Source organism: Oncorhynchus clarkii, chromosome 1 (assembly GCF_045791955.1).
Source record: "Oncorhynchus clarkii lewisi isolate Uvic-CL-2024 chromosome 1, UVic_Ocla_1.0, whole genome shotgun sequence".
Classification (NCBI taxonomy): Eukaryota; Metazoa; Chordata; class Actinopteri; order Salmoniformes; family Salmonidae; genus Oncorhynchus; species Oncorhynchus clarkii.
This window is the reverse complement of record NC_092147.1, coordinates 84,377,392-84,398,946: the sequence shown is the minus strand read 5'-3', so window position 1 is coordinate 84,398,946 and position 21,555 is coordinate 84,377,392. Positions and strand designations below refer to the sequence as shown.

Here is a 21,555-nt window from a genome sequence, read left to right as displayed (position 1 = left end):
AAGCTTTTACTCAACTAGAATGGCTATATCTCTGGTCGGTCTTGAAAAATGGCTCTTATTTAATTAATATGCCAATCCCTCAGCCATAGTTATAACAGGCAATATGTGCTCTGTTCAGAATCACTAGAAGAAGCAGACTAGGCGATCAATTTCTCCTTTGTTATTTTATTATCCATGGGAACCCCCTGGCCCAGGCCATTCATCAATCAAATAAAATAACACCAATACGCAGACGATATTGTACTATATCTAGACAATGTCTCTCTATTGCTCCCAAATGCATTGAAGATCATAGATACAAATTCAGTTTAATCTCAAATTACAAAAAATGTATCGAAACCAAATAAGCCCTACTGCCTCTCAAGATCCCGATGGAGGACTCCGTCTCTACTTACAGTTATAGATCTGTCACTCTAGTCTAGGAAGCCGGTAGATCTGTTCTATGTGCCCTATTTCTATGCTTCCCGTTCTTAAGTTTCGTACACCAGCTTCAAAACAGACGAAAAAAAAATAATATTTTTGTTTATGGAAAATATATTTCACAGCGGTTTAGACGGTACCATGATCCTCTACACTATACTTGCTGGTTTTGTCACAAACTGAAATTAGGTTTACTGTTAGAACTTTACCAACCAGGAAATGGCGAAGTTAATTTCTTCTTCATTGTTTTTAGTGGCAACCCACAGGTACAATGTGTGAACTAATGAATATAAAATATAGAAACAGAATATTTAAATATTGGTACCTGTAACCCCCCACCACACACACAAAGTCGCTGGTTCAAATCCCTGGCTGGTTCGAAGTCTGACTGGGAAACGCAATGGCTAAGGTGTTGCGTTGACAGTCTCTGGACCTGATTTGAAGTACCCGTCAGGGCCGCGGTCTCCCAAGTTTGCTGCAGTACTCTGTCTCTGTTTGATTCTAGTTGCATTGAACTTAATGCCCGACCAGTTTCTGCTTTTGAGCGCCACAGGTTCTGACTGGAGGCATTTGAGGCAGTCCCTCTTTCCAGGAACTTGGCCACTCTTTATGAACGGCATCATGCGTTTCTCTACTGCTGCTCCCTCATCAACGATCCACTTTAATCTCACAGTGTTTCTTTGGGTTTGCTGGGCGCCTGTGCGACGGGTTTGCTGGGCGCCGGCTCAGCTGGGAGACAGGCCGGCTGGGCGCCTGTGCGACGGGTCGGCTGGGCGCCGGCTCCGCTGGGAGACGGGCCGGCTGGGCGCCTGTGCGACGGGCCGGCTGGGCGCCTGTTGAGAGAAGGTTGCTTAAAAGATTGCAAAAATGGCAGCAAAGAATGGAAAATAATATCACGATTTTCACATTTCACTTTTTGGCTCAACAGGAGTTGACAATGTTGCAGCTGAAACAACCAGAGAAAGACAGAAAAAATGAATATAAATATATGAACAGAATATGAATAAAGGTGACCATTTAAACATGACAATTTCCAGTCATATTTCCTAAAAAAATATAATATTATTAGGGATGGCTGGCAAACCATCCACATGGAGAGCTAGCCTGACCTACAAAGTGTAACAAACCATCCACTTGGAGAGCTACCCTGACCTACAAGGTGTAACAAACCATCCACTTGGAGAGCTAGCCTGACCTACAAGGTGTAACAAACCATCCACTTGGAGAGCTAGCCTGACCTACAAGGTGTAACAAACCATCCACTTGGAGAGCTAGCCTGACCTACAAGGTGTAACAAACCATCCACTTGGAGAGCTAGCCTGACCTACAAGGTGTAACAAACCATCCACTTGGAGAGCTAGCCTGACCTACAAGATGTAACAAACCATCCACTTGGAGAGCTAGCCTGACCTACAAGATGTAACAAACCATCCACTTGGAGAGCTAGCCAGACCTACAAGGTGTAACAAACCATCCACTTGGAGAGCTAGCCTGACCTACAAGGTGTAGCAAACCATCCACTTGGAGAGCTAGCCTGACCTACAAGGTGTAACAAACCATCCACTTGGAGAGCTAGCCTGACCTACAAGGTGTAACAAACCATCCACTTGGAGAGCTAGCCTGACCTACAAGGTGTAACAAACCATCCACTTGGAGAGCTAGCCTGACCTACAAGGTGTATCAAACCATCCACTTGGAGAGCTAGCCTGACCTACAAGGTGTAACAAACCATCCACTTGGAGCGCTAGCCTGACCTACAAGGTGTATAAACCATCCACTTGGAGAGCTAGCCTGACCTACAAGGTGTAACAAACCATCCACTTGGAGAGCTAGCCTGACCTACAAGGTGTAACAAACCATCCACTTGGAGAGCTAGCCAGACCTACAAGGTGTAACAAACCATCCACTTGGAGAGCTAGCCTGACCTACAAGGTGTAACAAACCATCCACTTGGAGAGCTAGCCTGACCTACAAGGTGTAACAAACCATCCACTTGGAGAGCTAGCCTGACCTACAAGGTGTGACATGTGACTTACATTTATTTTGGGGTTCACTGAGAGTGGACAGTGCTCCAGCCAAAACAACCTCATTCCACTTGAAACTTTTGAATTTGCCAGCAGACTCCGCGACTTTGTGTCGTCCTGACGTCAGTGCACAGGATTCCACAGCGCTGCCAATGTTCATTAAGTTGTATCCCATTTGAACAGCCAGGGTCGGACGGTCGTACGTTTTGTTCTCCTCGTTGTAGCCAGCAACAGCTCTCACTGCCGTGATGACGTGAGGTAAATTACTAGGTATGACCAAGTCCTCAAAGCACATCAGAGGTGTACACGTCCTGGCCGTGATGAGGAGTCTTGCCACCTCTCTCAATCTTTGTTGAATGTATCTGTTTCTTCTGTCATCTGGCTGTAGTTTGTTGTACAGCTCCTCTCCCATGAGGAGGATACATTTGTCATTTCTAACCACAAATGAAACTCGGCCGGAGTTCATACCACAAACTATCTTCCAAAGACCTGTGCTGACGTAGTCGGGTTGAGGACGCATCTTAAACGCCATCGCTGACTGAATCCTCATCTTTGGTCCAGGTTTTGGTTCTTCAGCTTTGGGGTTCAGAGGGCAGTATCTGACATGCTTCCGTAGTGACTTTCGAATGTACAGACCTTGACAGTGCAAGCAGTGGGTGTAACATCGAGTGGATCCTGGCACTTTGGGACGGGAACAGGAGGCCATCTCTCCACTCCCACGTCTTGCTACGGCAACATCATGCACCCTCTGACATATCCTCTTAGCTGGATTATGAGCCCCAGAGTCTGTTTGGATGTTCATGTCTTTGTTGCCGTCTGAAGGGCTGATCTCAGTCCCCGGGTTGTTTTCATCACATAAGCTGGACAAATCAGATGGTTCATTCACCACACCACTAGAATGGCATGTTCTCTTCGCTGGTTTACGTGCCTCAGAGTCTTCTTTAGTGCAGGAGCTACTGTCTGAAGAGTTGCTGTCTGTTACTGAGATGTTTTCCTCACTCCAGGTAGAGAAACTAGATGCTTCATTTGATTCCACGTTACTAGAATCCTAAGAGGGAAACAAAAAGGAGAGATGAATGTAATATGAAATCTCTCGGACAGCAGAGATCCCGTTTTGGAACGTAGATATGTTTGTAGAGTTATCATATTAAACATTGTACAGTGCATTCGGAAAGTATTCAGACACCTTGACTTTTCTCCCATTTTTTTTTACATTACAGCCTTATTTTAAAATTGGTAAAATATTTTTCCCCCTCATCAATCTACACACAATACCCCATAATGACATCACAATACCCCATAATGACATCACAATACCCCATAATGACATCACAATACCCCATAATGACATCACAATACCCCATAATGACATCACAATACCCCATAATGACATCACAATACCCCATAATAACATCACAATACCCCATAATGACATCACAATACCCCATAATGACAAAGCAAAAACAGGTTTAGACATTTTTGCAGATGTATATTTACATAAGTATTCAGACCCTTTGCTACGAGACTCGAAATTGTCAGAGCAAAAACCAAGCCATGAGGTGGAAGGAATTGTCCGTAGAGCTCAGAGACAGGATTGTGTCGAGGCAGAGATCTGGGGAAGGGTACCAAAACATTTCTGCAGTATTGAAGGTCCCCAAAAACACAGTGGCCTCCATCATCCTTAAATGGAAGAAGTTTGGAACCACCAAGACTCTTCCTAGAGCTGGCCGCCCGACTGAGCAATCAGGGGACAAAGGCCTTGGTCAGGGAGGTGACCAACAACCCGTCACTCTGACAGAGCTCTAGAGGTCCTCTGTGGAGATGGGAGAACATTCCAGAAGGACAATCATCTCTGCAGCACTACACCAATCAGGCCTTTATGGCAGAGTGGCTAGACGGATGCCACTCCTCAGTAAAAAGGCACATGACAGCCACTTGGAGTTTGCCAAAAGGCACCTAGACTCTCAGACCATGAGAAACAATATTTTCTGGTCTGATGAAACCAAGGTTGAACTCTTTGGCCTGAATGCCAAGCGTCACATCTGGAGGAAACCTGGCACCATCCCTACAGTGAAGCAAGGTGGTGGCAGGGACTGGAAGACTCGTCGAAATTGAAGGAAACATTAACGGAGCAAAGTTCCGAGAAATCCTTGATGAAAACTTGGTTCAGATCACTCAGGACCTCAGACTGGGACGAAGGTTCACCTTCCAACAGAACAACAACGCTGGAGTGGCTTCGGGACAAGTCTCTGAATGTCCTTAAGTGACCCAACCAGAGCCCGGACTTGAACATCTCTGGAGAGACCTGAAAATAGCTGTACAGCGACGCTCCCCATCCATCCTGACAGAGCTTGAGAGGATCTGCAGAGAAGAATGGGAGAAACTCCCCAAATACAGGTGTGCCGAGCTTGTAGCGTCATACCCAAGAAGAGTAGAGGTTGTAAACGCTGCCAAAGGTGCTTCAACAAAGTACTGCATAAAAGGGCTGAATACTTGTGTATGTGATAGTTTTTATAAATTTGCACAAATTTATAACACCCTGTTTTTGCTTTGTCATTACAATTTAATCCATTTTAGAATAAGGCTGTAACGTAACAAAATCTGGAAAAAGGGGTCTTAATACTTTACCAATCCACTGTACGTGGGCAATTCCATGGGAATGAGACCCCATGGAAAGAGATTTTTCACATTAAAATGTACACTACATGACCAGAAGTATGTGGACACCTGCTCGTCAAACATCTCATTCCAAAATCATGGAGTTGGTCCCCCCTTTTCTGCTATAACTGCTATAACAGCCTCCACTCTTCTGGGAAGGCTTTCCACTAGATGTTGGAACATTGCTGCAGGGACTTGCTTCCATTCAGCCACAAGAGCATTAGTGAGATTAGGCCTGGCTCGCATTCAGCGTTCCATTTCATCCAAAAGGTGTTCAATGGGGTTGAGGTCAGGGCTCTGTGCAGGCCAGTCAATTTCTTCCACACCTATCTCGACAAACCATTTGTGTATGGACTTCGCTTTGTGCACGGGGGCATTGTCATGTTGAAACAGGAAAGGGCCTTTCCCAAACTGTTTCCACAAAGTTGGAAGCACAGAATCGTCTAGAATGTCAATGTATGCTGTAGCATTAAGATTTCCCTTCACTGGAACTAAGGGGCCCGAACCATGAAAAACAGCCCCAGACCATTATTCCTCCTCCACCAAACTTTACAGTTGGCATTATGCATTCGGACAGGTAGCGTTCTCCGGTCATCCGTCAAACCCAGATTTGTCCATCGGACAGCCAGATGGTGAAGTGTGATTCATCACTCCAGAGAACGTGTTTCCACTGCTCCAGAGTCCAGTGGTGGCAAGCTTTACACCAGATGGTGATGTTAGGCTTGTGTGCAGCTGCTCGGCCGTGGAGACTCATTTCAATGAAGCTCCGATGAACAGTTAATTGTGCTGACATTGCTGCCAGAGGCAGTTTGGAACTCTGTAGTGAGTGTTGCAACCGAGGACAGGCGATTCTTAAGCTCTACGTGCTTCAGCACTTGGCGGTCCTGCTCTGTGAGCTTGTGTGGCCTACCACTTTGTGGCTGAGCCGTTGTTACTCCTTGACGTTTCCACTTCACAATAACCGCACTTGCAGTTGCCCGGGGCAGATCTAGCAGGGCAAAAATTTGACAAACCGACTTGTTGGAAATGTGGCATCCTATGACGGTGCCACGTTGAAAGTCACTAAGCTCTTCAGTAAGGCCATTCCACTGCCAATGTTTGTCTATGGAGATTGCATGGCGGTGTGCTCAATTTTACACACCTGTCAGCAACGGGTGTAGCCGAAATAGCCCGAAGCCACTAATTTAAAGGGGTGTCCACATACTTTTGGATATATAATGTATGTCAAACAAAAAACCAATGATTGCAAGGTGAAACAAACCGTACAACGACTGTATGCACAAGGACAACTTTGAACAATTTCCACAGAATGTTTTACAAAAACACATGTACTGGAAGACCAATGCAGATAGAAAGTCTGGTAACAGAATGACGGTTGGTGCCGTTGGTGCCCGTCATTCTGTTACCAGAATTCGCATCTACAAAAAGTCGTCCTTGTGCATAGAGTTGTATGGTTTGTTTCACTTTGCAATCATTGATTTCTTTGTTTTGACATACATTTCATTAATTTCTCCAACTTGACAGGATTTAGAAGTCTGTTTTGGGTTCACCCAAGGAGTACTATAGACACACATCATTCTATTTACTTTGTCAATTTTCTGTGAGTGTGAGATATTAAGGTTGTGATTTTGCTTGCAAATGTAATGTCCATAATGCTGGAATTGTCCATATACTTTATATTTAAAATGTATATATTCATGTTCATATTTTTTTTTAGTATTCATTTTCTGTAAAGAAATTGCTTTCAGAATCTCATGTAATCATTTGGCTGTTTTCGCTACAATTAAATGCTGCCTTTTTGTGCTGTTCTACATGTATATTAATAAAATAAATTAAATATAATCTTACTTGAATTAGCATCTCCACTGCCCCATCAACACATACTCTGTTTTCACCCAGAGCTGCAGAACAGTCTGGATTTACTGCAGAGAGGAGCTGAGAGTCACTGGTTGGTTCTGATACTCTGTTTTCACTCTGAGCTGCAGAACAGTCTGGATTTACTGCAGAGAGGAGCTGAGAGTCACTGGTTGGTTCTGATACTCTGCTGTCAGATTCCAGCTGCTGTTCCTCCTGATTCGTCCAGAGTTCCTCTTGTTTTGTGGGCTCTGGGTCCTCCAGACCCAGCCTGGGGCTTCTCTCCTGCTGCTCTGGGGGAACCTCCTCTTTAGAGACAGGGAGAGAGGGCTGCTGGGAGTCTGGAGAGAAGGGAGGGGGAATGGGTCTCTCCATCCCATCAACACGTTCGTCTATGTTTTCTACCTGGGCTTCAGAGAGGAGCTGAGAGTCCCTGGTTGGTTCTGATATGCTGTAATCCTCTCCATCAGGTTCTGTTTTGATCTGTTCAGTTGTGTTGGTGGGTAGAGAGTCCCTCTCTCTGTTCTCCAAGGTTTGGTCAAGATGTGAGGGCAGAGGTAGGTTCTGTTCATAGTCACTTTTCACACAGGCAGGGATTAAGATGTCTTTGGTATCAGGTTCCAGCCCTTGAGGCTGGTCCTCCTCTTGACTGGTCCTGACTTCCTCCTGTTCCTCTTTAATCTGTGTGGGCTCTGGGTCCTCCTGCCACTGACGGGGGCTACTCTCCTGCTCACAGTGCTGCTGTTCAGGAGGAACCTCCTTTTCAGAGGCAGGAAGAGAGAGCTGCTGGGAGTCTGGAGGGAAGAAAAGGAAAACAAATCAAATCAGAGTTTATTCACGTACTGCAGGATGCAGCAGGATACAGCAGGATGCAGCAGGATACAGCAGGATGCAGCAGGATACAGCAGGATACAGCAGGATGCAGCAGGATACAGCAGTATACAGCAGGATGCAGCAGGTGTAAACAGTGATTGCAAGCTCTTCCTTAATAATGCAGTTCAGAGGAGGCTGGTGGGAGGTGCTATAGGAGGAATCAATAGAACCGAGTCCAACATGTGGTTTCCATGTGATTAATACTGTTCCATTTATTCCATTCCAGCCATTACAATAAGCCCATCCTCCTAAAACTCCTCCCACCAGCCTCCTCTGATACAGTTATATACTGGTCATATAAAGTAATACACAAGAAAAAAAAATGGGGGTGATAGGTTGAAGATACTGTATCCCTGGAAAAGGGATGTTTAAGGTTTCTATCACCCCGCTGAGGCTGGTGTGCACACGCACACACACGATGCTTCTTGTTCCCTCTGGCTAGTGATCTGTGTTTTCTTCAGACCTGGGTTCAAATACTATTTGAAATCATTTCATACGGAGTTAAACAGATAAGACTGAGTGGACCATTAGTACAGATCCCAAACTCACTGTGTCGGCTAGAATGGAGATACTGTCATGTCAATAAAAGGGTTTTAAAAATGTATACAGTCCTATCGACTCAAAGCAGGGTTGACTTACATTTAACCCTAACCATTCCAATGTATTTAATAGAATTAAAAAACAAATAAAAAAACAATATTTATGGAAGTGGTGATTTTGTTATGTTACTACTGTTTGGGTCCCCCGGGTGTGGAGACAGACGGGTTAATATACTGCAGTCTAATTGTGTGTGTGAATGACTAAATGAGTATAATTATTTGATAAATAATTTTGTTTCCCACAGTAGTTATTATTACAAACCTGCTCGACGTAACTTGATTTCCGGGTGGAAAACCAAATCCAACAGCCGCTGTAGACGTTTGTTCTCCTCCTTCGAACGGGAGATTTCAACCTGGTACTCGATAATCTTTTTTTCAAAGACAGCCGATATCTCCACAGCGGCCGCTGTTAACCGCTGAGTAAGAAACGTATTCAACTCCATCTGTAATTTGGGAATTTTAGGGTCTATAGAGCCACATGTCAACGAGGAAAATAAACCAACGCTCGAGCTATTCACTTTCTGCTTTAATTCTTCTTCTTTTGGATTTGGTTGTCGGATTGCATCCAACTTTAAGGTGCATACACCGCCACCTACTGTAGGGAAGAGAGTGGTGTGAGGCCATTCACGGTCCACCTACATTACATTTGATGCAATAATACAATATTGGGGAAAATGGAAATTGCCACCCATTCCACTATTGAACCCTATCTAGTCCAACTCTAGACCAGTGGGTTGAGAAGACAAAACCCTACCACTCCCCCTGCAGCTGTTCTGCAGTAAATCCTCCCAATCCCAAGTACTTCTCTACCGCTGCCACCACAACCTCTATTTTCTGTGACTTTCAATTCATTTCTGCAGTACAATTGACGACCACGGCTATAAATGATAAAAAGCCCACCTTGCTGAAGCACATACTCTTCCCATCACGGTCTCTTGATCTCTCACAGGAATCCTCTCAGGATCCCTCACCCTGTACCCATGTTCCTCAACCACTCTCTTCCCTGCTTCAGCATACCACACTTCCTGTACTACTGTAACCCTGGTAACCTCAATCTGCCTTTCTCTCAATGGACACCTCCAGCACCATGATCACCCCCACAACTTTTCACATCATACAGGTTTCTCCGATCAAATAGCCTAATCTAAATAGAGCTCAACAAATCCAAAATGCACTGTCATGTTAAGAAACAACATATTCCATCCTTTAAACAGCGCCATGCTCCAGAGAGAGAAACCCATCACAATCCTTATCCCTTATCTCGTAATCCGGAGCGCCCTCTCCCTCTGGGTGGAGGAAACACAATAAATCATCATGAGTCCACTCCAAGTTACCATCACCAATTCAACAGTCCCCAACCTCTCATCCACCCAATCTGACACCACGTATGGATCAACCAAAAAGCAAGGATCCATTCTCTTCACAAATGTCACCCCCACTGGGCCAAAATCATCCTTGGGACGCGGGACGAACTCGGCGATCCTCACCGCAGCTACTTCACCCTGACACCCTCACTCTAAACTAATTCTGGAGCTCTTATTCCCCGTTTTTGTGCTTTTTATTCTTCTATGGTGTTTTATAACCTAACTTCAATGTTGCATGTTGTAGAACGCTAGCTACCTGCAGTAACCCATCAACCTCTTATGGACGATCCGCTGAGGATAACAAATACTGGGGGAATGAAATTTGAACGAATTTGTCACGTCGTGCGAAAGAAAGGTTTTGAAGTTGGAGGCATATTTACTTCCAGTAGGTGGTGGTAGTGCATCCTTTAAATTGTTTAACAAATGCCTTAAAACAAAATAGAAGAAGAAGAAGCAGAACGTGAACGGCTAGTGCTTTGGTTTGTTTACGTCGTGAATATAAAATGTCACAATTACAGTTCTTGAATGTGTTTATTACCGAACGATTAACAGCGGTAGCTATGGAGATATCCGTTGTACTTGAACAAAATATAGGCGAGTACCTGGAAGAAATCTCCCGTTCAAACGAGGAGAACAAACGTCTACAGAGCCTGTTGGATTTGGTTTTCAACTCCGAAATCAAGTTACACCGCGAAGGTTTGCAATTAAATAATGACAACTCAAAATGCACGAATCATATAGTTACTGTGAGCAACACTTATTGATCAAATAATTATACAAATGTAATCATTATTGGTTTTCTTTTCCCTCCCGCCAGACTCCCAGCAGCTCTCTTTTCCTGTCTCTGAAGAGGAGGTTCCACATGAGCAGCAGCACTGTGAGCAGGAGAGGAGCACCAGTCAGGGGCAGGAGGACCCAGAGCCCACACAGATTAAAGAGGAAGAGGAGGAACTCAGGACCAGTCAAGAGGAGGACCAGCCTCAAGGGCTGGAACCTGATACCAAAGACGTCTTGATCCCTGCCTGTATGAAAAGTGACTATAAACAGGACCCACCTCTGCCCTCACATCTTGACCAAACCTTGGAGAACAGAGCGAGGGACTCTCTACCCACCAACACAACTGAACAGAACAAAACAGAACCTGATGGAGAGGATTACAGCATATCAGAACCAACCAGGGACTCTCAGCTCCTCTCTGAAGCCCAGGCAGAAAACATAGACAAACGTGTTGATGGGATGGAGAGACCCATTCCCCCTCCCTTGTCTCCAGACTCCCAGCAGCCCTCTCTCCCTGTCTCTAAAGAGGAGGTTCCCCCAGAGCAGCAGGAGAGAAGCCCCAGGCTGGGTCTGGAGGAACCAGAGCCCACAAAACAAGAGGAACTCTGGATGAATAAGGAGGAACAGCAGCTGGAATCTGACAGCAGAGTATCAGAACCAACCAGTGACTCTCAGCTCCTCTCTGCAGTAAATCCAGACTGTTCTGCAGCTCTGGGTGAAAACAGAGTATGTGTTGATGGGGCAGTGGAGATGCTTATTCTTATTCTCCTCCCTCCAGACTCCCAGCAGCTCTCTCTCCCTGTCTCTGAAGAGGAGGTTCCCCCTGAACAGCAGCACTGTGAGCAAGAGAGGAGCCCCAGTCAGGGGCAGGAGGACCCAGAGCCCACACAGATTAAAGAGGAACAGGAGGAACTCAGGACCAGTCAAGAGGAAGACCAGCCTCAAGGTCTGGAGTCTGAAATCAGAGTATTAGAACCAACCAGCCTCTGCAGAGTTTTAGCACCAACTAGTCTTTGCAAAGAATTAGAATCAACGTCTGTAGCAAATCCAGACTGTTCTGCAGCTAAGAGTGAAAAGATAGAAGAATATGTTGATGGGTTGGAGAGACCCATTCTATCTTCCAACCCTCCAGAACTCCCTGTCTTTGAAGAGGAGGTTCCCCCTGAGCAGCAAGAGAGGAGCCCCAGTCTGCAGCAGGAGGACCCAGAGCCCACAAAGGTTAAAGACAAACGGGAGGAATTCGGGGCCAGGCAGGAGGAAGAGCAGCTTTACATTGGGCTATCAAAATCAACAAGCCTTTGTAGAGTATCAGAACCAACCCTCTCTGCAGCAAATCCAGACTGTTCTGAAGCCCAGGTAGGAAACATAGAAGAACATGTTGATGGGATGGAGAGACCCATTCCCCCTCACTTCTCTCCAGACTCCCAGCAGCCCTCTCTCCCTGTCTCTAAAGAGGAGGTTCCCCCAGAGCAGCAGGAGAGAAGTCCCAGGCTGGGTCTGGAGGAACCAGAGCCCACAAAACAAGAGAAACTCTGGATGAATCAGGAGGAACAGCAGCTGGAATCTGACAGCAGAGTATCAGAACCAACCAGTGACTCTCAGCTCCTCTCTGCAGTAAATCCAGACTGTTCTGCAGCTCAGAGTGAAAACAGAGTATCAGAACCAACCAGTGACTCTCAGCTCCTCTCTGCAGTAAATCCAGACTGTTCTGCAGCTCAGAGTGAAAACAGAGTATCAGAACCAACCAGTGACTCTCAGCTCCTCTCTGCAGTAAATCCAGACTGTTCTGCAGCTCAGAGTGAAAACGGTAAAGTTCATCAGAGTCCCAGCACTTCTTCAGAACAAGTAAGATGATATTTAATTTATTATTTAACATGTTCAATGGCACTCAGCACACATGACAAAGCAGCATTTAATTCCAGAGACTACATGAGATTTTGATAGCAATTTCCTTACAGAAAATGAATACTGAAAAATATAAACATGAATAAATGTAAAGTAATTTAAATATGAAGGATATACATTGTTTAAAATGCTAAACTCTATGACCATATCTACGTTCCAAAACGGGATCTCTGCTGTCCAAGAGATTTCATATTACATTCATCTCTCCTTTTTGTTCCCCTCTTAGGGTTCTAGTAACGTGGAATCAAATGAAGCATCTAGTTTCTCTACCTGGAGTGAGGAAAACATCTCAGTAACAGACAGCAACTCTTCAGACAGTAGCTCCTGCACTAAAGAAGACTCCGAGGCACGTAAACCAGCGAAGAGAACATGCCATTCTAGTGGTGTGGTGAATGAACCATCTGATTTGTCCAACTTATGTGATGAAAACAACCCAGGGACTGAGATCAGCCCTTCAGACGGCAACAAAGACATGAACATCCAAACAGACTCTGGGGCTCATAATCCAGCTAAGAGGATATGTCAGAGGGTGCAGAGTGCTTCACCAGAGGTTGTGTGCAGTAGGGTGACTACCCCATCAGCAGCTCCAAGCTCCACACACGTCATACCAACGTCTGTAACCGACAGTAGAAGGTCTAAGAAACAGTGTTGTCGGTACTGTGGAAAGGCTTATGTTAAAATCGCGAGACACCTGCGGATTGTGCATCGGGATGAAGTGGACGAGGCCTTCAGCTTTAGAAAGAAGTCCAGAGGGAGAAAAGTCTTACGTCTTCTGAATAAAAAGGGAGGCTTTGTGCGTAATGTTGCCGTAGCAAGACGTGGGAGTGGAGAGATGGCCTCCTGTTCCCGTCCCAAAGTGCCAGGATCCACTCGATGTTACACCCACTGCTTGCACTGTCAAGGTTTGTACATTCGAAAGTCACTACGGAAGCATGTCAGATACTGCCCTCTGAACCCCAAAGCTGAAGAACCAAAACCTGGACCAAAGATGAGGATTCAGTCAGCAATGGCGTTTAAGATGTGTCCTCAACCCGACTACGTCAGCACAGGTCTTTGGAAGATAGTTTGTGGTATGAACTCCGACCGAGTTTCATTTGTGGTTAGAAATGACAAATGTATCCTCCTCATGGGAGAGGAGCTGTACAACCAACTACAGCCAGATGACAGAAGAAACAGATACATTCAACAAAGATTGAGAGAGGTGGCAAGACTCCTCATCACGGCCAGGACGTGTACACCTCTGATGTGCTTTGAGGACTTGGTCATACCTAGTAATTTACCTCACGTCATCACGGCAGTGAGAGCTGTTGCTGGCTACAACGAGGAGAACAAAACGTACGACCGTCCGACCCTGGCTGTTCAAATGGGATACAACTTAATGAACATTGGCAGCGCTGTGGAATCCTGTGCACTGACGGCAGGACAACACAAAGTCGCGGAGTCTGCTGGCAAATTCAAAAGTTTCAAGTGGAATGAGGTTGTTTTGGCTGGAGCACTGTCCACTCTCAGTGAACCCCAAAATAAATGTAAGTCACATGTCACACCTTGTAGGTCAGGCTAGCTCTCCAAGTGGATGGTTTGTTACACCTTGTAGGTCAGGCTAGCTCTCCAAGTGGATGGTTTGTTACACCTTGTAGGTCAGGCTAGCTCTCCAAGTGGATGGTTTGTCACACCTTGTAGGTCAGGCTAGCTCTCCAAGTGGATGGTTTATACAAGTCCAAGTGGATGGTTTGTTACACCTTGTAGGTCAGGCTAGCTCTCCAAGTGGATGGTTTGTTACACCTTGTAGGTCAGGCTAGCTCTCCAAGTGGATGGTTTATACACCTTGTAGGTCAGGCTAGCTCTCCGAGTGGATGGTTTGTTACACCTTGTAGGTCAGGCTAGCTCTCCGAGTGGATGGTTTGTTACACCTTGTAGGTCAGGCTAGCTCTCCAAGTGGATGGTTTGTTACACCTTGTAGGTCAGGCTAGCTCTCCGAGTGGATGGTTTGTTACACCTTGTAGGTCAGGCTAGCTCTCCAAGTGGATGGTTTGTTACACCTTGTAGGTCAGGCTAGCTCTCCAAGTGGATGGTTTATACACCTTGTAGGTCAGGCTAGCTCTCCAAGTGGATGGTTTGTTACACCTTGTAGGTCAGGCTAGCTCTCCAAGTGGATGGTTTATACACCTTGTAGGTCAGGCTAGCTCTCCAAGTGGATGGTTTGTTACACCTTGTAGGTCAGGCTAGCTCTCCAAGTGGATGGTTTATACACCTTGTAGGTCAGGCTAGCTCTCCAAGTGGATGGTTTATACACCTTGTAGGTCAGGCTAGCTCTCCAAGTGGATGGTTTGTTACACCTTGTAGGTCAGGCTAGCTCTCCAAGTGGATGGTTTATACACCTTGTAGGTCAGGCTAGCTCTCCAAGTGGATGGTTTGTTACACCTTGTAGGTCAGGCTAGCTCTCCAAGTGGATGGTTTATACACCTTGTAGGTCAGGCTAGCTCTCCAAGTGGATGGTTTATACACCTTGTAGGTCAGGCTAGCTCTCCAAGTGGATGGTTTGTTACACCTTGTAGGTCAGGCTAGCTCTCCAAGTGGATGGTTTGTTACACCTTGTAGGTCAGGCTAGCTCTCCAAGTGGTTGGTTTGTTACACCTTGTAGGTCAGGCTAGCTCTCCAAGTGGATGGTTTGTTACACCTTGTAGGTCAGGCTAGCTCTCCAAGTGGATGGTTTGTTACACCTTGTAGGTCAGGCTAGCTCTCCAAGTGGATGGTATATACACCTTGTAGGTCAGGCTAGCTCTCCAAGTGGATGGTTTGTTACACCTTGTAGGTCAGGCTAGCTCTCCAAGTGGATGGTTTATACACCTTGTAGGTCAGGCTAGCTCTCCAAGTGGATGGTTTATACACCTTGTAGGTCAGGCTAGCTCTCCAAGTGGATGGTTTGTTACACCTTGTAGGTCAGGCTAGCTCTCCAAGTGGATGGTTTGTTACACCTTGTAGGTCAGGCTAGCTCTCCAAGTGGATGGTTTATACACCTTGTAGGTCAGGCTAGCTCTCCAAGTGGATGGTTTATACACCTTGTAGGTCAGGCTAGCTCTCCAAGTGGATGGTTTATACACCTTGTAGGTCAGGCTAGCTCTCAAAGTGGATGGTTTATACACCTTGTAGGTCAGGCTAGCTCTCCAAGTGGATGATTTATACACCTTGTTGGTCAGGCTAGCTCTCCAAGTGGATGGTTTGTTACACCTTGTAGGTCAGGCTAGCTCTCCAAGTGGATGGTTTGTTACACCTTGTAGGTCAGGCTAGCTCTCCAAGTGGATGGTTTATACACCTTGTAGGTCAGGCTAGCTCTCCAAGTGGATGGTTTATACACCTTGTAGGTCAGGCTAGCTCTCCAAGTGGATGGTTTATACACCTTGTAGGTCAGGCTAGCTCTCCAAGTGGATGGTTTGTCACACCTTGTAGGTCAGGCTAGCTCTCCAAGTGGATGGTTTGTCACACCTTGTAGGTCAGGCTAGCTCTCCAAGTGGATGGTTTATACACCTTGTAGGTCAGGCTAGCTCTCCAAGTGGATGGTTTATACACCTTGTAGGTCACGCTAGCTCTCCAAGTGGATGGTTTATACACCTTGTAGGTCAGGCTAGCTCTCCAAGTGGATGGTTTGTTACACCTTGTAGGTCAGGCTAGCTCTCCAAGTGGATGGTTTGTTACACCTTGTAGGTCAGGCTAGCTCTCCAAGTGGATGGTTTATACACCTTGTAGGTCAGGCTAGCTCTCCAAGTGGATGGTTTATACACCTTGTAGGTCAGGCTAGCTCTCCAAGTGGATGGTTTATACACCTTGTAGGTCAGGCTAGCTCTCCAAGTGGATGGTTTGTCACACCTTGTAGGTCAGGCTAGCTCTCCAAGTGGATGGTTTGTCACACCTTGTAGGTCAGGCTAGCTATCCAAGTGGATGGTTTATACACCTTGTAGGTCAGGCTAGCTCTCCAAGTGGATGGTTTATACACCTTTTAGGTCAGGCTAGCTCTCCAAGTGGATGGTTTATACACCTTGTAGGTCAGGCTAGCTCTCCAAGTGGATGGTTTATACACCTTGTAGGTCAGGCTAGCTCTCCAAGTGGATGGTTTGTTACACCTTGTAGGTCAGGCTAGCTCTCCAAGTGGATGGTTTATACACCTTGTAGGTCAGGCTAGCTCTCCAAGTGGATGGTTTATACACCTTGTAGGTCAGGCTAGCTCTCCAAGTGGATGGTTTATACAGGTCATTTGCCTGGAAATGGTCATGTTTATTTATGTTCTTTCTGTTATTTTTGCAATCTTTTCTCAACAGGTCCACAGCCGACCCCTGCCACACAGGCGCCTGGCCAGCCGACCTGTTGCACACGCACCCAGCCGACCCCTGTCACACAGGCGCCTGGCCAGCCGACCTGTTGCACACGCACCCAGCCGACCACTGTAACACAGGCGCCTGGCCAGCCGACCTGTTGCACACGCACCCAGCCGACCACTGTAACACAGGCGCCTGGCCAGCCGACCCGTTGCACACGCACCCAGCCGACCACTGTAACACAGGCGCCTGGCCAGCCGACCCGTTGCACATGCACCCAGCCGACCCCTGTCACACAGGCGCCTGGCCAGCCGACCCGTTGCACACGCACCCAGCCGACCCGTTGCACACGCACCCAGCCGACCCGTCGCACATGCACCCAGCCGACCCGTCGCACATGCACCGAGCCGACCCGTCGCACAGGCACCGAGCCGACCCGTCGCACAGGCACCGAGCCGACCCGTCGCACACGCACCCATCCGACCCGTCGCACACACACCCATCCGACCCGTCGCACACGCACCCAGCCGACCCGTAGCACAGGCACCAAGCCGACCCGTCGCACAGGCACCGAGCCGACCCGTCGCACAGGCACCGAGCCGACCCGTCGCACAGGCACCCAGCCGACCCGTAGCACAGGCACCCAGCCGACCCGTAGCACAGTCACCCAGCCGACCCGTCGCACAGGCACCCAGCCGACCCGTCGCACAGGCACCCAGCCGACCCGTCGCACAGGTGCCCAGCCAAGCCAAAGAAACACTGTGAGATTAAAGTGGATTGTTGATGAGGGAGCAGCAGTAGGGAAACACATGATGCCGTTCATAACGAGTGGCCAAGTTCCTGAAAAGAGGGACTGCCTCAAATGCCTCCAGTCAGAACCTGTGGCGCTCAAAAGCAGAAACTGGTCGGGCATTAAGTTCTATGTAAATAGAGTCAAACAGAGACAGAGTGCTGCAGGGAATTCAGAGGTCAGCACCCCTGACCTGGACTCAAACTCAGGTCCAGAGACTGGCAACCCAACACCTTAGCCAAACAAAATGTTATTGTTCTTTGACTCAATAATTGGTGCATTCTGGGTGTGCTATAAAGTTCAGAAGTTATGGGCAGAGTTAGAAATCTGACTGGCAACCCAACACATTAGCCAAACAAAATGTTATTGTTCTTTGACTCAATAATTGGTGCATTCTGGGTGTGCTATAAAGTTCAGAAGTTATGGGCAGAGTTAGAAATCTGTCTGGCAGAGGTTTACAATGTAAGTTTACTTTTGAATCCGTCTATCTGCATATTTCAAGACATGGCATGTGGAGGTGCCGTTAGATAACCAATGGGTTGGACAATATTATTTTACTTAAATACTGGAAGTCAAATTATACTCCAACATTAAGAGAATGGAAGAATCAAACATGTTTATTATTTTAAAATATTGAATACGATATTTCTACAGACAGAAACAACACGACGATTTGAAGTCGTGGGAAAATGGCCCCCTTTTTTAAACTTGTTTTTCAACCCCTGAGAAACACAGTTACTGAAGCGTCCCTGGAGCAGTTCAGTGGTTCCGTGCCTTGCTCAAGGGCACAACAGCAGGAGGCGGCGTCTAGGATACACAGAAGCCTACCAGAATTATTCCGTTCAGACTTGGGATTCAAACCAGTGACTTTCCAGTTGCAGGTCTGCCTCTCAGGACATTATCAATTAAATGTTACCTGGCTAAAACCATTTACTACAACTCCTACATTGTAAACTGTTTTCCTTAGCTCGCTGAATAACCTAGTGTTGGACTACGGTTAGCAAAAATCACAGGTTTTCCAGAAATCCTGGTTGAAATGTTCACAGAATCAGAAGGGATTTTAAGCATGAAATCCGGAATCCTTCATCCAGGATTTCCGGAATACCTGTGAGTTTCGGGAGAGAGAGCAGGATTTCCGGAATACCTGTGAGTTTTGGGAGAGAGCAGGATTTTGCAACCCCAGTCGGGCTCTATTAAAGTCACTATTGAATGATCATCATCCTTGTGAAATCTTTATTGATCGAGCTAAATACTGCTTCCTACAGGGTCACTTTTATGATAGAATTGGGCAGGACTCAATCATTTTGCCTTTATAGAGATATATATATTTGTAACGTCCCAATTTAATGTCAGGTGTATGTCACATTACTCGACAACTTCATTTGGTGTTGACTTAGGGAGATAGACTTACAATATGTGCCAATGTTACCCTAAATTACTTTGTTTATTTTCCACAACAGACAGACTACTTTTGTGTGTTTTCTCATGGATGCATTGTCCTACACTGGAGAACAGTGGGAAAACACACTGCTACACACAAAACAAGGGCTTCGTTCAAACATGTACATTCAAGACAGTTTATCAAGACATCAGATCAGTGTCGTTATTAGAACACACAAATACAGTCTCCGACGTCTCCAAAACATCTAGTTTATGTATGAAACTACTGTCGTATAATGATCTGTCATGTCTTAACTCAACTCTGTTACATTATTAGAGACCGAGTATTCACACCCCTTGACTTTTTCCCACGTTTTGTATTACAGCATGAATTTAAAATAGATTGAATTGAGATTTTTGTCACTGACCTACACTAAATATCTTAATGTCAAAGTGGAAACAGTTTTTTATTTTACAAATTCGATGACATATTTCTGTATTTCATTTTCAATAAATGTGCAAATATTTCTAAGAACATGTTTCTACTTTGTCATTATGAGGTATTGTGATGTCATTATGGGGTGTTGTGATGTCATTATGGGGTGTTGTGATGTCATTATGGGGTATTGTGATGTCATTATGGGGTATTGTATGTAGATGGGGGGGGGAAATATTGAATCAATTTTTAATTCAGGATGTAACACAACAAAATGTGGAATAAGTCAAGTGATATGAATGCTTTCTGAAGGCTCTGTACACGTAAAGGATGACCCAGAGAGACAGGAGTTAACATGTTTAGTGGTGGAGGATACAGGTCTTGACTTTGACCAAAATGAATGAACCCTTTACAGAACACTTGATACAGGTCTTGACTTTGACCAAATGAATGAACCCTTTACAGAACACTTGATACAGGTCTTGACTTTGACCAAATGAATGAACCCTTTACAGAACACTTGATACAGGTCTTGACTTTAACTAAATGAATGAACCCTTTACAGAACACTTGATACAGGTCTTGACTTTGACCAAAATGAATGAACCCTTTACAGAACACTTTCGACGACTTGATCACAGCTTTTACACACGCTGATGTAGTCTGTTTTGCCTGCTGGGAGAGGGAAGTCCTCCTGACTGAGGAGAGACGAACAGAGGTTGTTGGGGCTGCCAGGGGTACAGAGTGGGTCGATGTAAGACAACTCCCTCTCTCTATCCTTCCTCCTCTCCGACTCCATGTCTATCTGGAGCTCAAGCTGCTTCCTAGGTCCCCCCGTCCCCATCTTGATCGACGGACGCCGGCTCTGAGACCGCCAGTAGCTATTGCTGTCGTAGGACGGGAGTCCCTCCTTTTTTAGGCGAAAACTCTTCTCTTTCTCCACAAGCGTTAGGCCCTGGTCCTCGCCCTCCTCTGTGTCCCCCCTCTTCTCTCCTGGACCCTCGGCCCTCAAGCCTGGTGTAGATCGCGTGCTGTGTTGGTGGGTCATATTCTTCAGTTTCTTCTGACTCGTCAGCTGCTGCTGCACTTTGCTCTGCTGCCTGTGGGTGGCGCTGTGGCTGTAGTACACAGACCTGGGCACCGGCCTGGCCTTGAATGCCCTCCTCTCCTCTTTGGCCACCAGGTTCCCCAGTTCCACTTCAATCCTCTGCTCCCTCTTCCTCCTCTCTCTCTCCAGGAAGCTGAACGGTCTCTGGGGTGAGCAAGAGGAGGCCCGCTGGTTGCCACCGCTGACCGTGACACACCGATAATTACCGAAGTTAACTCTGTGGTTACCGGGATGGTAACCGGGCCGCTGGCTGAGGTGGCGGCTGATGACGTCGTAGAGCGGCAGGCGAGTGTGGGCGGGCGCCGGCGAGGCCCGGAACTTCATGCCACACTCCCTCAGCTCGTCCAGCTCCCGGCGCAGCAGCAAGTTCTCCAGCTCCACCTCCGAACGCGTCCTGACCTTAATGACAATAATACATCAATATTACATTAGTTTTATATAGTACTTTTAACCCAAACACCCAGAGGGACATTTGCTCAGCACGTCTGGCATACATATACTCTATTTATGACAGGTAGTCCATTCCCTATGGAATGCTGTGTTACATTATTCATTCAAGACTCTTTAGGGAACAATTCAACTAAACAAAAACCTCCTCACCTTCCTCCTCTTCTTCTCCTCCTCCCTCATCATCATCCTGAATGGCTCGGGGACGGTCACAGTCCCCCTGGAGTTATCAGGACCTCCATCCCCCCTATAGCTCTCGCCTCTGGTTCTCCTCCCTGTCTGGCTCAGGTTTCCTCCCTGGTTTCTGCCCTGGCTCTTAGGGCAGCAGCCTCTCAGCTGGAGCTGGATCTGGAGCTGGCTCCTAGATGATGACGTAGATGATGGCTGCTTACGGGCGGTGGTGGTGGTGGTGGTCACACTCTCTGGACAGCAGGACTGACTGTCCCTGTGGGGGAACAATAGTAAAAGAAAGCTTGAATTGCAACGTATATCTTCTAGGGAATGCTTTCAGGCCTTTAGCTCCAGGCACCTTTTCATGTATTTACGCAAGAGGATAAGAGTTGAGCACATTGATTATTTTTCTTTTTTTTAATTCATACAGTTAAGAAAA

At 46.5% G+C, this 21,555-nt stretch overlaps 3 protein-coding genes across 3 annotated transcripts; 1 reads left to right on the top strand and 2 right to left on the bottom strand.

The window, feature by feature from the left end:
• Positions 1 to 797: 797 nt before the first annotated feature.
• Positions 798 to 3,362, bottom strand: LOC139418052 (uncharacterized). The gene is made up of 2 exons (XM_071167187.1): positions 2,457 to 3,362; positions 798 to 1,253 (listed from the first exon to the last, which is right to left on the bottom strand). Exons 1-2 carry the CDS (start codon positions 3,244 to 3,246, stop codon positions 1,069 to 1,071), a joined length of 975 nt encoding a protein of 324 aa, XP_071023288.1. The 5' UTR covers positions 3,247 to 3,362; the 3' UTR covers positions 798 to 1,068.
• Positions 3,363 to 5,857: 2,495 nt separating this feature from the next.
• LOC139409977 (probable serine/threonine-protein kinase kinX) lies at positions 5,858 to 8,927 on the bottom strand. Its single transcript, XM_071155430.1, has 3 exons — positions 8,691 to 8,927; positions 6,998 to 7,750; positions 5,858 to 6,090 (listed from the first exon to the last, which is right to left on the bottom strand). Exons 1-3 carry the CDS (start codon positions 8,869 to 8,871, stop codon positions 5,858 to 5,860), a joined length of 1,167 nt encoding a protein of 388 aa, XP_071011531.1. The 5' UTR covers positions 8,872 to 8,927.
• A 1,332-nt stretch (positions 8,928 to 10,259) lies between these two features.
• LOC139409884 (probable serine/threonine-protein kinase kinX) lies at positions 10,260 to 11,735 on the top strand. The gene is made up of 3 exons (XM_071155322.1): positions 10,260 to 10,488; positions 10,610 to 11,603; positions 11,720 to 11,735. Exons 1-3 carry the CDS (start codon positions 10,296 to 10,298, stop codon positions 11,733 to 11,735), a joined length of 1,203 nt encoding a protein of 400 aa, XP_071011423.1. The 5' UTR covers positions 10,260 to 10,295.
• The last annotated feature ends 9,820 nt before the right edge of the window (positions 11,736 to 21,555 follow it).